Source organism: Diorhabda carinulata, chromosome 7, assembly GCF_026250575.1.
Source record: "Diorhabda carinulata isolate Delta chromosome 7, icDioCari1.1, whole genome shotgun sequence".
NCBI classification, from domain to species: Eukaryota; Metazoa; Arthropoda; class Insecta; order Coleoptera; family Chrysomelidae; genus Diorhabda; species Diorhabda carinulata.
This window is the reverse complement of record NC_079466.1, coordinates 20,649,628-20,662,882: the sequence shown is the minus strand read 5'-3', so window position 1 is coordinate 20,662,882 and position 13,255 is coordinate 20,649,628. Positions and strand designations below refer to the sequence as shown.

General features: G+C 32.9%; 1 protein-coding gene across 1 annotated transcript in view; it reads right to left on the bottom strand.

Moving 5' to 3' along the window:
* The window catches only part of LOC130896233 (ras-related and estrogen-regulated growth inhibitor), a 69,053-nt gene that overhangs the window by 27,593 nt on the left and 28,205 nt on the right, over positions 1-13,255 (bottom strand). The window contains exons 2-3 of the mRNA XM_057804181.1: positions 10,547-10,667; positions 2,564-2,700 (exon numbers count right to left, since the gene is read on the bottom strand). Of these exons, the coding sequence (XP_057660164.1) occupies positions 2,564-2,700; positions 10,547-10,667 (258 nt within the window). The remainder of the gene's footprint in view (positions 1-2,563; positions 2,701-10,546; positions 10,668-13,255) is intronic.

Sequence of the window (13,255 nt, the reverse complement as noted above, 5' to 3'; positions counted from 1 at the left end):
ATGGAAGTTCATTCTATGGATCATTTCGTTCCTTGTGTTGCAGCCCGCAATTTTCGCAATAAGAAGCTATACATTGTGTTAGTAGACAATATATAGCCTAAATATGAGTTTACAGTCAAAAGTGACAAACAAATCAACAAATTTCACCATCTTACATCTACCAGTGTTAATAGGCTTCTGTCAATCTGAATGATTGCCAAAAATTGGCAAAGGCAACATTTTTATCGGTGTTCTAGCATCGCTAATGCGTCTCGTAAGAAATATTGTTGAATCTGAGATATGACTGTCGGAAGTGGGCAAAAGGTATATTTAGAAAAGATCCCGACAGAACTATGGCATCATAGAATCACCATTTAGTCTCGGCAACTATTCAGACGAGTGGCAAAAAGTATAACTTTAGTGCCGCGTTACGTATTATATTTTTTTCGAAATCGATCAGATTCAGAAATACTTGCGAAAATATTTGGAATTGAAGTGAGGAGAATAGGAGTAGTTACTAAGCTAAGTAATATGACTCCGGAATGTTAATCTTATTTCTTTTCATGTAATTATATTAATAGTAAAAGAAAGTTTGAATTATTCGTAATGTTGAAAGCTTGTGAGCTGGTTTACGTGTAATCGGCTGCTGTCGAACAGAAGCAGACGACAGTTCAGTTACTTTAGTGCCTAGGCACTAGGCCATTCACTGCAGATTCAGTTATTTCAGTGACTAGGCCCTAAAAAGCGATTTTATACCCAATTTCTATCAACCAATCGGCATCAATGTTTTACTTTACTGCCAATTTCGGAAAAAAGTTTATTTTTTTTTAGTTAAGTAACTAATTCATGTTCGGAATATGCAGGCATATACTGTGAAACGGAATTCTTTCCTTTTTTAATAAAAAATTCTAATTCTATTTCTAGCTTTTAGCGTTTACATTGTAAAATTCACAATAAATTATGCGAAATTTGAAATTCATTTTGTGTGCACAAAAGATCTCCGTTAGATGAAATTTTCCAGATTAACAAGAGACATTTTTCGTGAGATTGAATCGTTCGCTGATTCTGAGAACTTTCCGTGTAGAATAGGTTATAAATTTTATTCCTTATTTTTATTCCTCTTTGAATAAAGAAATCCCTCAAGGTCGAAATCAGTTAATGTAATGTTTTTTCGAAACGGAATAATTCCCATAGAAAATGCAGACTGAAGTCTGTGAAATAAAATTCATAAATAATGATTATGACATACGAGGGTTGCTGAAAAGTTTCCGACCAATCATCGTTTTAAAACCTTTATATCGACTCACTTATATGATTGATAAGATTTGTATATTCACAAAATTATGAATTAATAACAAATTTTTCATGAAATTACTTTTGCAACCAAAGATGTAACTTTATTAAAGCACAAAATTGAAAACATCAATATACCGTTGTTGTTTTCTCGTTATTTTGCTAGAAAGTTAGGAATCTGACTTGTCGACTTTTCAATCTAACTCAGTCTTTGAAGATAATAACTTATTCACAATATCAACCAGGAGGAACGCCCATTTTTGCCCAACATTGAAGGTGTGAACCGGACTAAGCTGACCTAATTAGCAGATAGAACATCATTTCACTTGACTATACGACCTACAACGACTACTGCTGGGTACGTGTGTCAAGTTGAAAACAAACTAATGTCTATTTTCGTCTTCTATGGTATGCAAAGCGAGGTCACATTCTGCAATAATACGTTATTTTAAAACGTCAAAATTGTCAGAACCAGTTGCGTAAACCTACAAGAAACCTTTCTATACAATCGGAAGGTATAAGGTCCTGTGATCGAACTGGACAATCTGTTGAACTTCATTATCCCATCATCTATCACTGCCATCCTATTGAAATAACATTCACAAATCACCGGATTTGAGTATCTTCAGATACGAGAGTTGTCTAATATCAACCTGAAGAAGGCAGCGCGATTTTTCTTATGCCTTATTGACGCAGTTTAAGCAAAATAAGTCAGATGACTTCCGTTGATCTAAACACTTCTTTAGAATCAGATATAAGACGATGATGAAGACGCGACGATTTGACTAAATGCTTACTATATGATAAATTTAGTCGCTGCAATCAGTTATGGTAAAGATGCACTTCTTGTGACTTATGGGCACACGGTAGCTGCACAAGGTGGGACTCGCCAAAAGGTTAAGTATGTGACAATTGTTGTCTAGGCCAGACTGACATCCATTGTCCCCATAGTGACTATAATTACTCTCAGATATGGACAATGGTGGTCAAAGATGTTTTTAGAAGTTTTAATGGCAGTTGATATATATTTCCGAAGGTAATGAAACTCTCTGATACTGTTAGTGTAATAATTAGAATACTTTAAAAGTTGACTAAGGTAAAGATACAGTAAAAGTAGAAAATTAAAAATGATTGTGGAAGCAATGTCTTGTTTGTTTGTTTGTTCAGACACTATCAGCAGAACCATCCTAAACCAGAAATCAACTTGTACATGTTGTTGTTTCAATTATATCTTAATAGCCACTGAAGATTTAATTAACTTTATCATCATTTGAAAAATTTTTCTACTTACGTGTGGTTGTCCTGCCGTGTCTAAGATTTCGAAATATACCAATTCATTGTCAATGACTGTATGGAAAGTGTAGACCTTTTCTAATGTTGGATCGTATTCACCAATGTACCTTCTTGTGATAAATCTAACAACCATTGCTGAGTAGGAAAGGAAGAAATACAATTAATGAACAATCAAAACAAAAATACTTCTGATACACGATTAAATATTCAATATATTTTTTAAAACCAACCATAATTACTTTCCACATTTGCAGCCGGTGTTAATTTATTGTATATAACTAACATTGTTTTTTCTATCAGAGCAAGATATTAGAAAATAAAAAAAAATCGTAGTCTTTCAAATTTTGCTTATAAAGGACATACTTCTATTATCAAATAATTAAATAGCTCAAATGAGTTACTGAACCTCAGAGGAGAAGCTGCTAATCGATATTTGTCTATGGAATAAAAAAGTTTTAAGCATCGAGTATCTTTATACAAAGATCAATAGTTCTGTGATCAAAAGTCTGATCCATCACTCGTTCATATTTTATTACTGACAGACACGGAATGTTTATGAAAAAAATTGTAAAGAAACAACAGCATTCTAACCATACATTATTTTCATTTGTTTAAAACAAGCGAAAATTGCTGACAAACCCTTGAGTGATCATGAAATCTATTACTGCACCAATTCCAGATAGAATTCTTTGATTGTCTCGGTACATTGACACATACTGTCTTAGCTGGAGACATCTGGACAATTAAACTGAAAGTAGGAGTGTCACGATATAGCCATAGCCTCTGCTATATTTTTAATTTCAATCCAACGGTCATCTTGTATTACGTCTTTGGTTCTCGCAGTTTTTGGCCATCTCAAACACTCGTCGTTTATCAACAGCCCAAAATTTTACTGCCAAAAATGATGGTACCCAATCTACGTGCACAGTGTCTAATTCCTCTTTCATTTCCTCTTTAATAGTAGTTAAATACTAAATTGTTTCCATTTTTAGAACAACTCACCAACACAGTCGTCAAACAGAAACTAAGCATCCAAAATCGCTGTTATTTTAGTGGGTATCTCTCAGCGCAAATATATTTCTTAACTTATATTGATCAGGTTAAGATCGATACCCTTTGAGAAAATCCTCGTACTCTTTCTCTCCCTATCACTGATTGTGAAGATTCCAAATGCTGTGAAAACAACAATTGAAGAAAATAAACGTAGTGATGCTGATCAATAAATACTCATTAAAGCTTGCCCTTCAAATCTAAGCAAACAAGTGTTTGAGAAATAGACCAATATAATAATATAAAATAAAATGATAGAAATTTTTATCATTAATATACATTCCCTGCTTCACATAGACATATTGATCTGGAATCGATTCTTTGGACCAAATAAATCGATTTTCAATTCGATATATTGTAAAAATCGATTCATTGAAGAGATATCTCACCCTTGAAAATCGACATTCGATTTTTTTTCTTTTGGTAAAAACCATAACATATGATTAGCTGAATATACTGGATGTTTATTTAGTTTTCGTTGCTTGTAAAAAAGCACTTGCTATGGAAACGATTTAATCGAAAAATTCAAACATTATCGCAGGCAGATACATACTAAATTTTAATCTTCTACTTTACTGCCAAAAACAAAAAAACTCGTGGGATCATCTGTTCCTTTTGAGCGCCTTTTTTCAAATGCAGGCAACATCGCAAGTGATGAGCGGAACCTCTCGAATCCCAGCATTTTGTTCTTCATGAAATGGATTCATATTCACATTGTAGATACAAAACTCGGAAAAAATCGATCTTTTAGACCTCGATTTTTTATGAATCGATTCATCAGGCTGCAATGCAATTCAAATCGATTTAAAAATCGATCTTTTTCGGAAAGAATCGCCATCCCTAAGTAGGGCTGTTTGATTTTACTTTTAACTATTCGTCTTATATCTTCTTGCACTTTTAATGTTGATTCAAAGCAGAAATTTCTTAGAATTACCTTCGTTTTTAGTTATACATTGTTATCCGTCCTCTATTAGGGCAAAAGGTAATCTGTCTGAGCCAATAGGGTTTTTTGAGTCTTTCCAATTTGTGTTGTTAGTTATTGTCTTTTACTTCATCCAAAATCCTTTGTATACTAAAGTATACTAAATAATCTGTTTTGTCATTGTAAAATTCGAAGGGTAATGATATGAGAACTTATTCAGTTTTTATTTCTAACTCAATAATCTCAGATATTAGTTAATTGAGTTATTTCCATCAACATAATTCAAATCCCTTCAAAATTTGAAGTCTAGTTCAAATTTTTGATAATACAAAGATATTGACTATTAAGATCGTACATGAATTAATATTTGTTTAAAAATTATCAGTCCATCTTCTAGTTTCATTATTAATGTTTTCTCCTAGTCCATTAATTAATTATTGTGGTGTATCCTCGTTCAAAATAAAACATCTGATTATGCAGTATATATTTTAAATATGAATAAGACTGAATACCACTTCCTGGGGAGAAAGCTTCAGCCGGAAACATTAGATTCAACACAAAAACGGACAGGGGAAATTACAGTAAAATCAATTGTATCTTTCTTTAGAAGGATTCCAGGGTGAAATTTAGTTTTTGCTGAAGGAAATAAACAATGCCTCGAAAATGCGGAGAAACAAAAAACTTTCTAAAAACTTCTGTTGCACGTAGTTCGCAAAAATAAAAGACTTTCTTCATTCTTTATGCATTTATTCCAAAAATAGATGGATCGAGTGAAACTTTTCACTCTACTTATTACAAAACAAAGAATAAGCACATTTTGTTGTTTGCGATGTATATACGGGTGGCCGGAAGATTGACGTCAAAAAAAACAGGTCCCTCGTGTCATGAGGTATTCGAATCACCCCCATGTATGTTCTGCGATTTTTCTCGGTTTTCAAGTTATGAATTTTTTTATAAAGTTTTGAGAATTTTTGACTTGGTGATGGCCTTGTGTGTGGAGTGTTCGGGCCTGAATCCGAATTGGAGTTTTGGAATAATATTATGCTCGTTACAGAAGTCCCAGATTCTGTCCTTGATCAAACGTTCAAAGACTTTACCCAAGACACTGACGAGCGAAATAGATCGGAAAGATTCAAGTTTGGTAGGGTCTTTGCCGGGTTTTAGAAAGAGAACTGTGCTGATTTCCAATATTAAGGAAAATAAGAAAATGCCAAGCAGGCGTCAAATAGACCGCAAAGCTTAGGAAGAGCTGTCTCTGGCAGGTTTTTCATTGCATGCCTTGAGATTATGTTCCGACCGGGAGCGGAGTTCTTCTCAGCTCTGCTTCGACGGTGAAGGCAGCTTTTTGAAAGCATACATTTATATTTGTCACTGATGAATAAATATCTCATATATTTTTACAATTCATGAAATGACAATTCGAATGAAGGATTAGTAAAGAGAGAAGCGACGTATCAATTATTCATCATGATGACAGTAGGTAGATGATAAATTGATTTTTTTGTATAATACTATAATATCATAAACATCACGAAACAAAATAGGATATTTATGGTTAGAGGAAAATAATTCAAACAATTCGGATATTGCCGAGCAAAGAAAAATGTGGTAACACATGGAAAACACAAGTAGTACATTTTTAGGAAAAAATTCACGCAAATCATATGCGGTTTTTACAGATATTCGTTTCATATACTGAAAAATGGAAGCCGCTCTGTTTCTAAAACAAGTAGATATTTAAATATGGATAATGGTGGAAATTGAATAAAATATTTATCGCTTTCAATTTCAAATTTCATCTTTTAGCCAAAAGATGTGAGGGTTTTAACTGGACTTAAAATAAACCATAGAGGACCTTGAACTCCTTCATCACATACCTCCACTTCACCTGAGCCCTGACTTTATTTTTCCAATTTTTAACTATCATTATTTTTTGTTTGTTTTACTTCATTTAACGACCATTTCCTGGGACGTCTAATCCATATTTTCCACTCTACTCTTTCTCTATTAGACCAGGCAAACTAGACAAAAAGTTCTCGTTCTGCAAGATGCGGTTTTTTGCATTGTCTTCAGAAAAAAATTAGAAGCAATTTATAGATATTGTATTTGGGATGTATGAAGTGCATCTAAAAGTACATTAGTTTCCCGAAAGGTTAAAAAATATATAAGGAACAGTAAAAATCGTTGCTCGAGGGCTTTCGAAGGCGCTCGCTCTGAATCCAGCACCCTAAAATCTCGCCGAGGGCACGGGCAGCCCTTAAGGACAGAGTGGCCAGTCCCAAGGGGCAAAATCACAGAATTACCAGAGAAAATGGTGCTCGGGGATTTTCGAGGGCGCTCGTTCCGATTCCAACACTCGAAAATATAGCCGAGGGCTCGGGCGGCCCCTAAGAGCAGGAAGGCATGCACCAAAGGGCAAAATCACAAATTTACCGAATGACTGTGCAAAATCAAGGTGCTTGCTTCGCGTCTGAAGTTGGAATTATTTATTAGAGAAAATGTATCATTATATTTAGAATAAATACCTGTGATTTTACAATCGAACTGTCGTAACATCGTCTCTTAAATTAGTTTTTTATAATTTTTTAAAGACAGATGGAAATTTTCACCTTTGATGTAAGGAAGGGACATCCTCAGTTGATCTTTCAAACCAGTAGAGGAGGATGTTGGAGATGAAAATTTGTAGATGCTCTTAGAAAATTGAGATTTGTTGTAACCATCTCGAATCAATGTTTGTCTCAAAAAATTGATTTCAGATGGTCGACAGAGGGCCGGATGATGATGGGATTGAGCGTTGAAGAAATGATTGGTATGAGTTGTTTTGCGATAGGTGGACTGAAAGATACCGTGTGGAGAAAGTTTTCTGATTATGACGTCAAGGAATGGCAGAGATAACTCCTCCATCTCCATCGTGAACTGTATAAAAGGATGTATGCCATTCAGATGGAACAGGAAGGAATCTAAAGCATCTCTTCCATGGGGCAAAATAACAAAAGTGTTATCAACATATCGTAGCCAACAACTTGGTCGGAGAGGGGAAGAGGACAGTGCTTTATTTTCAAAATGATCCATTAAGATCACGGAATTGGATCACTTTTTACCAATTTACTAATATCCCCACCTTTCTCTAGGTGATGACTCCAAAGTAGGAACCGAAACGTCGAGAATTTTCAAAATTCCAAACCGTGAACCTACTTCTTTTATAGCCGCGGAAATATTGAATCCACTGTCATCGTTTTGTTCGTTATCCTCGTTATGTTCGCTACCATCGTTTCATTTGTTACTATAATTCATTTCGCATTCTTCGTTAATGTCTAAGCTCGCAACTGATGGATTCTCGCAGTTAGTGTCCATACAGACTTGTAGATAGGATAGGCGCTGAATTCAAAACAAATTTACGGGTGACGATAGTGCATGGACATCCTGTATGTTTGTAATTTTGCCATTCAGGACTGGCCCCTTTGCTCTAATGGAGGCGCCCGGGTCCTCGGTGACATTTTCGGGTATTGGATTCGAAGCGAGCGACAATTTTTCCCGTCCCTTATATAATTTTAAACTTTTTGATAAAGTGATGCCCTTTTAGATGCATTTTATATATACTGTCCAACGGAGAACTTTTGTCCTTAAATGGTCTAATTTGCCTGGTCTATATAGATATTTTTCGTAGCTATTTCTTCACTCATTCACCCCATATGTCAGAGCCACTGTATTAGTTTAGTTTTTATATCAGCTTTTTCTCTGCTGCTACTGAGCTCTGAAAAATAATAGTGGATCATACATCAGCCTTTTTTAATCCAATGCTGATTCTTAAGTTTCTAGCGAGCGTCCTCTGTGTTTTAACAAGTCTCATTATCATTCCAGGAACTTTAAAATTATTTCATATATAATAAGTTTCCTCTATTAAACACAATCATACGCTTGCTTGAAATTTATTTACTTATTTCATTCAAAGAACTTTTCCAAGTCTTTCCTAACCCTGAAAATTTGATAAGCCTTGGATCCTCCTATTGTTTTTTCAACATTGGATTGTCGTGTATTTGCTATTATCCTTAAGAGTTGATTCCTGCCATTTTTCTATTCATTTGATATTGTCTTGTCTCAGTTCAGCAGTTTTGGAAGTCTCTCTTCTTCGTATTTTAGTAATTTACCCGTTTATTCACCTTTTATTTATAGCCTATTGTATTTGTTCAAGATATGTCATCATATTCCCCAATAGCTAATTTATCTCTTCCTCCAAATTAGTGGCATTTTACTAGTTCAATAGCTTTTTATAGTAATTAGCATCCATTCGAATTGCTCTGTTTTTTTCATATAACATTTCTTTTTCTTTGTTTTTATAAGAATTTATCAGGGGTCGGTGTTTCCTTTTGATTCTGAAATACATTCTGCTGATATCCTCAATCTCTGAGAGGTTTTCCACTTCCTGTATTTTGTTATATTGTAACACTCTTTTTTTACGAAACATACACCCACCACAATCAACAAAAAAAGGAAGAAGAGAGTGTATTAGTCTGTTGCGGAAGTCTATAATTATTTCGGCGCTACAACAATTTATCCCCATCAAATATTATACCATTGCAGAGAAAAAGCAATTTTTATAAAGTGTTCAATATAATTTTAACATTGTATTGTCCCATTAAAAAATAAATGTCACTCATATCTTCCAACAATAAAAATAATGTGTTAGGATAATACAATCGATTAAGAAAAAAATTATGGAAGCATAACTTTTCATAGAGGATATTACGGAATATTTTAACGTATATTTGGATGGATGAAATAAGTATTTAGGACGTATAAAAATACTTATGTATTTTAATGATTGGTAACATAAATTTTGCAATTTACCAAACGTCTTTAGATCTCATAATAGTACCAATACATGAATTTTTAAAAGAGAAATATTTTTATTCTTCCCTCATTTCTCCTTTTAACGCGCCAATCGCTGGCTTACGTCACCAGCGCCGATGGAGTATCGTCCGCCAAGGTACAGCAGCATCCACTCCACGTTGTTTTGTTTTACCATCCTATATATAATAACGTATTTTTAAGTATCCGTAAGGGACAAAAATTATGGAATTATGGTGTGATGCAATGAAAAAGAACAGTAAAGGGAATACTGCCCTATCAAGTACAAGTAATCGGTTTCGTTGAATATTTCGAGGTAAGTTGATACTTTTTAAATTATTCTAAATAGCATATTCAAAACTTAGAATCGAATTTGTTCCAAATTAAACATAATATATTTGTTTAAATTTTAAAACTTGCTAACTCAAAATTAAGAAGTTCCGTGCACAGCAAATCTTCTTGTTTTTGCTCCATGAATATGTCATTCTATCGATATGTCTGTTTATCTGATTCATGCCGCTGATTCAAAATAACGACCCTTTCTCCCAGCCAGTAGCATTTTGTCAAATAGGCTCTCCTGCACAATAGGCGCTGATGACGTAGTACCTAGTTGGAAAGGATATCAGAAGGTATGAAATATATCCAGACATCTAAACTTATAAAATTAAGTTGTATTTATATAGGCAGTTCAACAGGCCTTATAGGCCCAAGGCTTGGAGTCGCTGCATTTCAATTTTTCCTATAATTGGTAAGCGGCTAGATAGTGAAAGTTGCTAGTCGGTTTGGGAAGATTGAAATAGGAAGAAAATTTGCATGCAAGCAATGATTTAATTTTTATTGATAAGGAATGTGGCCGCATATGATATTCATCGTCAATAAGTTTGTGGACAAAAATGTCCTCTGAAAAGCCAAAACCTCTTCATAAATATCGCTACAATCATAGCTCTGTAGAGGCAATATTTTCCTATATCAGGCCTTTCCCACAATATACTTTACCTCACAAAAAAATGTCCCTGCTTCGCCCAATAAAACAAACGAGTCTCTCTCAGTGAGCAGATTCGTTAGCGTTGTAATAGCTCTGGACCACGGTATATTGATTTTTGGGAAATAAAAAATAACATCTAGTTTTCATCAGGTTGTAAGGTATATAAAGAAACTTACCAGATTTCCCCACTCCACCTTGACCGAGAATCATAACTTTAAGGGTCTTAGGTCGAGGGTATAGTCCCAATTTCGCCAATGACGATTTTGGTGAAGTTGTATTCATTGCCAGTACAAACATCTGGAAAGACGGAAAACTATATTTCACTTTAAATTGAAAGTCAACTTGATTTAGTATTTGAAAAGCAATAATCAAATTTCTTCGAACACTTAACAATAATATCAAAAGAATATTTCCAATATAGTTCATATATAATTTCATTGATTTTTCATTAGGATTATGAAATATAAATACAATAACGAGACTGGTGATATAAAATAATTTATTTTTATGTTTCTAAATGTTAATTTTAGTCCTCTGTTTTAAAATTAGTTTTTTTTTTATAATTCTTGAAAGAAAGATAAAAATTGACGTTTCGACTTTTCTTTAAGTCTTTATCAAAATATGATATTGACACTGACAATTTGCGTATTTATATCAATAAATTTATATCAATCTATAGATCACCTGCATCATGAACATCAAAATAAAAATAAAATCAACATAGAAATTTATTTTTTCCTTAGTCCTTACATCTTAAATATGTAACAGTAATTAATTAAATTGTTTGTAGTTTTATTAGAATTTACAAAATAGAGCTTTAGGTCGTTTTTATCATTTATAGCTTTTTCGTTCTTATGAATGTGGACCATTTTCAAAAATTCTCTTTTTCGTGTATTAGATTCCGCTCCAACAAATAATTTTTGAATCTTTATAATTGAATGATGACCTCTTAGTCTACTTTCTAAATTCTGAGATGTCTGCCCTATGTACACAGCGTCAAAATTAGTACAAGGCACTTGATATATAATATTAGTTCTTTTGTTTTTTGGTGTTTTAGATTTTAATTTAGTGAAATATTTAGATAATGTATTGTGTCCCCTATGACTAATATCATATTCATTGAAATAATTCGATTGTTGTTGGGAAAATCCTTGTACATATAGTAAGGAAAAATGTTTTATATCGTGATACATACATACATAGGGCAAACATCTCAGTATTTAACTAATAGACTAAAAGGTCATCAATACGATAAAAAAATAAAACTGCTTTAACGAACCATCAAATATTAAAAAAAAAACATAAATTCAATTATAATGATGCAAAAATTTTTTGGAATGGAATCTAATACACGTAAAACAGAATTTTTAGAAATGGTTCACATTCATAAGAACGAAAGAGCTATAAATGATAAAAAAGACCTAAATAGTTCAAGTAAAATTTATAGTTCTATTTTGTAAATTCTAATAAAACTACAAATAATTTAATTAATTACTGTTACATATATTTGATATGAAAAAAATAAATTTCTATGTTAATTTATAAAACAGAAGAGACCTAAAATCAAGAACATTCAGAATCATGAACAGATTAAAAGGCTAAAAATAAGAAATTAACGAAATTTATGATTTATTTTGATATTATATATATCTATCGCAAATATACAACCCTCTTCTATCCCTACATCGCTTTTCTGTGAGTTCCTTGAGGACGCGTGCCTTATTTTCTTTCACAGCTTCAGTAGACTCAAATCTTGTTCCTTTTTATGCAGATTTGACCTTAGTAGTCGCTCGTTGATAGATCCAATTTAATTTAATATATAGAGATCTGCCTTTTTTTAATTTAACTGCTTTAATTCGTTTAACTCTTTAAGATACGCAGTCGACACGAATTAATTATTTTTTTTTAATAAATTTATTTGCTGCTGAAACTTTTTTTATTGTTCTTAACGATAAATAATAATTTGGAGAATCGTGTCTGGGGATTGGTTTGGATTGTTTGATTTTTATTTTTAATTCAATTCATAAGGTGTTTTATTAATTTGTTAACGTCGTTCGTTAAAAAGCTGGTGGCGTAAAATTTAATATTAATTGTCCACCCCATCTAAGTACCAGTTTTTTGTATACTTTAATTGATGCCAATCACCACTTACTGAGGAAAATTTTCCAGCCGGGGAAGTGAGGTTAAATAGTAAAATATTACTAAGGCATCGAATTTCCAAGATAAGATAAATAAAGAAACATATTGATAGAGAGATTCTTTCGCTTCAAAGATCACACTATTTGAAAGTCACGTGTAGTTTTATTGGTACCTTATTAATACGATTTTCATTATATTTTGTTCCGTAAATTACCTGAATGTACCGTTTTGTAAATAAGGCAATAAATTACTAATTATATTTAGTGCAACTCTAAGTTTCCTTTTTTTAACAAAATTGGTTCGGTAATTGTTGTAGCTTTAGATATTTTACTATTCTATTGATTCAACAAATGCTAAATTAATCCCGCATCCACTTTGTAGAGGTCAAAACAATTTATTGTTTCTTGCATCAGTATCAGTGGATATAAAAGTCTATCAAGAGATTGGCAACTACGAACGCTCGTTTCCTAGGTAGTTTCGTGTGTTGTAAAATTACCGGGAAACTTCGCTTAAAAATATACGGTTTAACGGTTGAGTGACTTTCCAATGAGAGTTACTTTAATAAGCGGTTTTCTCTACCATCATATAGACGAAGAGATAAAATCGAGTGGTAAAATAGTTTTTTATGATACAAGTGCGCAAAAGTATTTCACGCTCGAGTATCATACAATATTTTATCTACAACCACATTAATAAATACTAAAATGTACTCATATGAATATTTAAATTTATGGTAGTTTTCAACA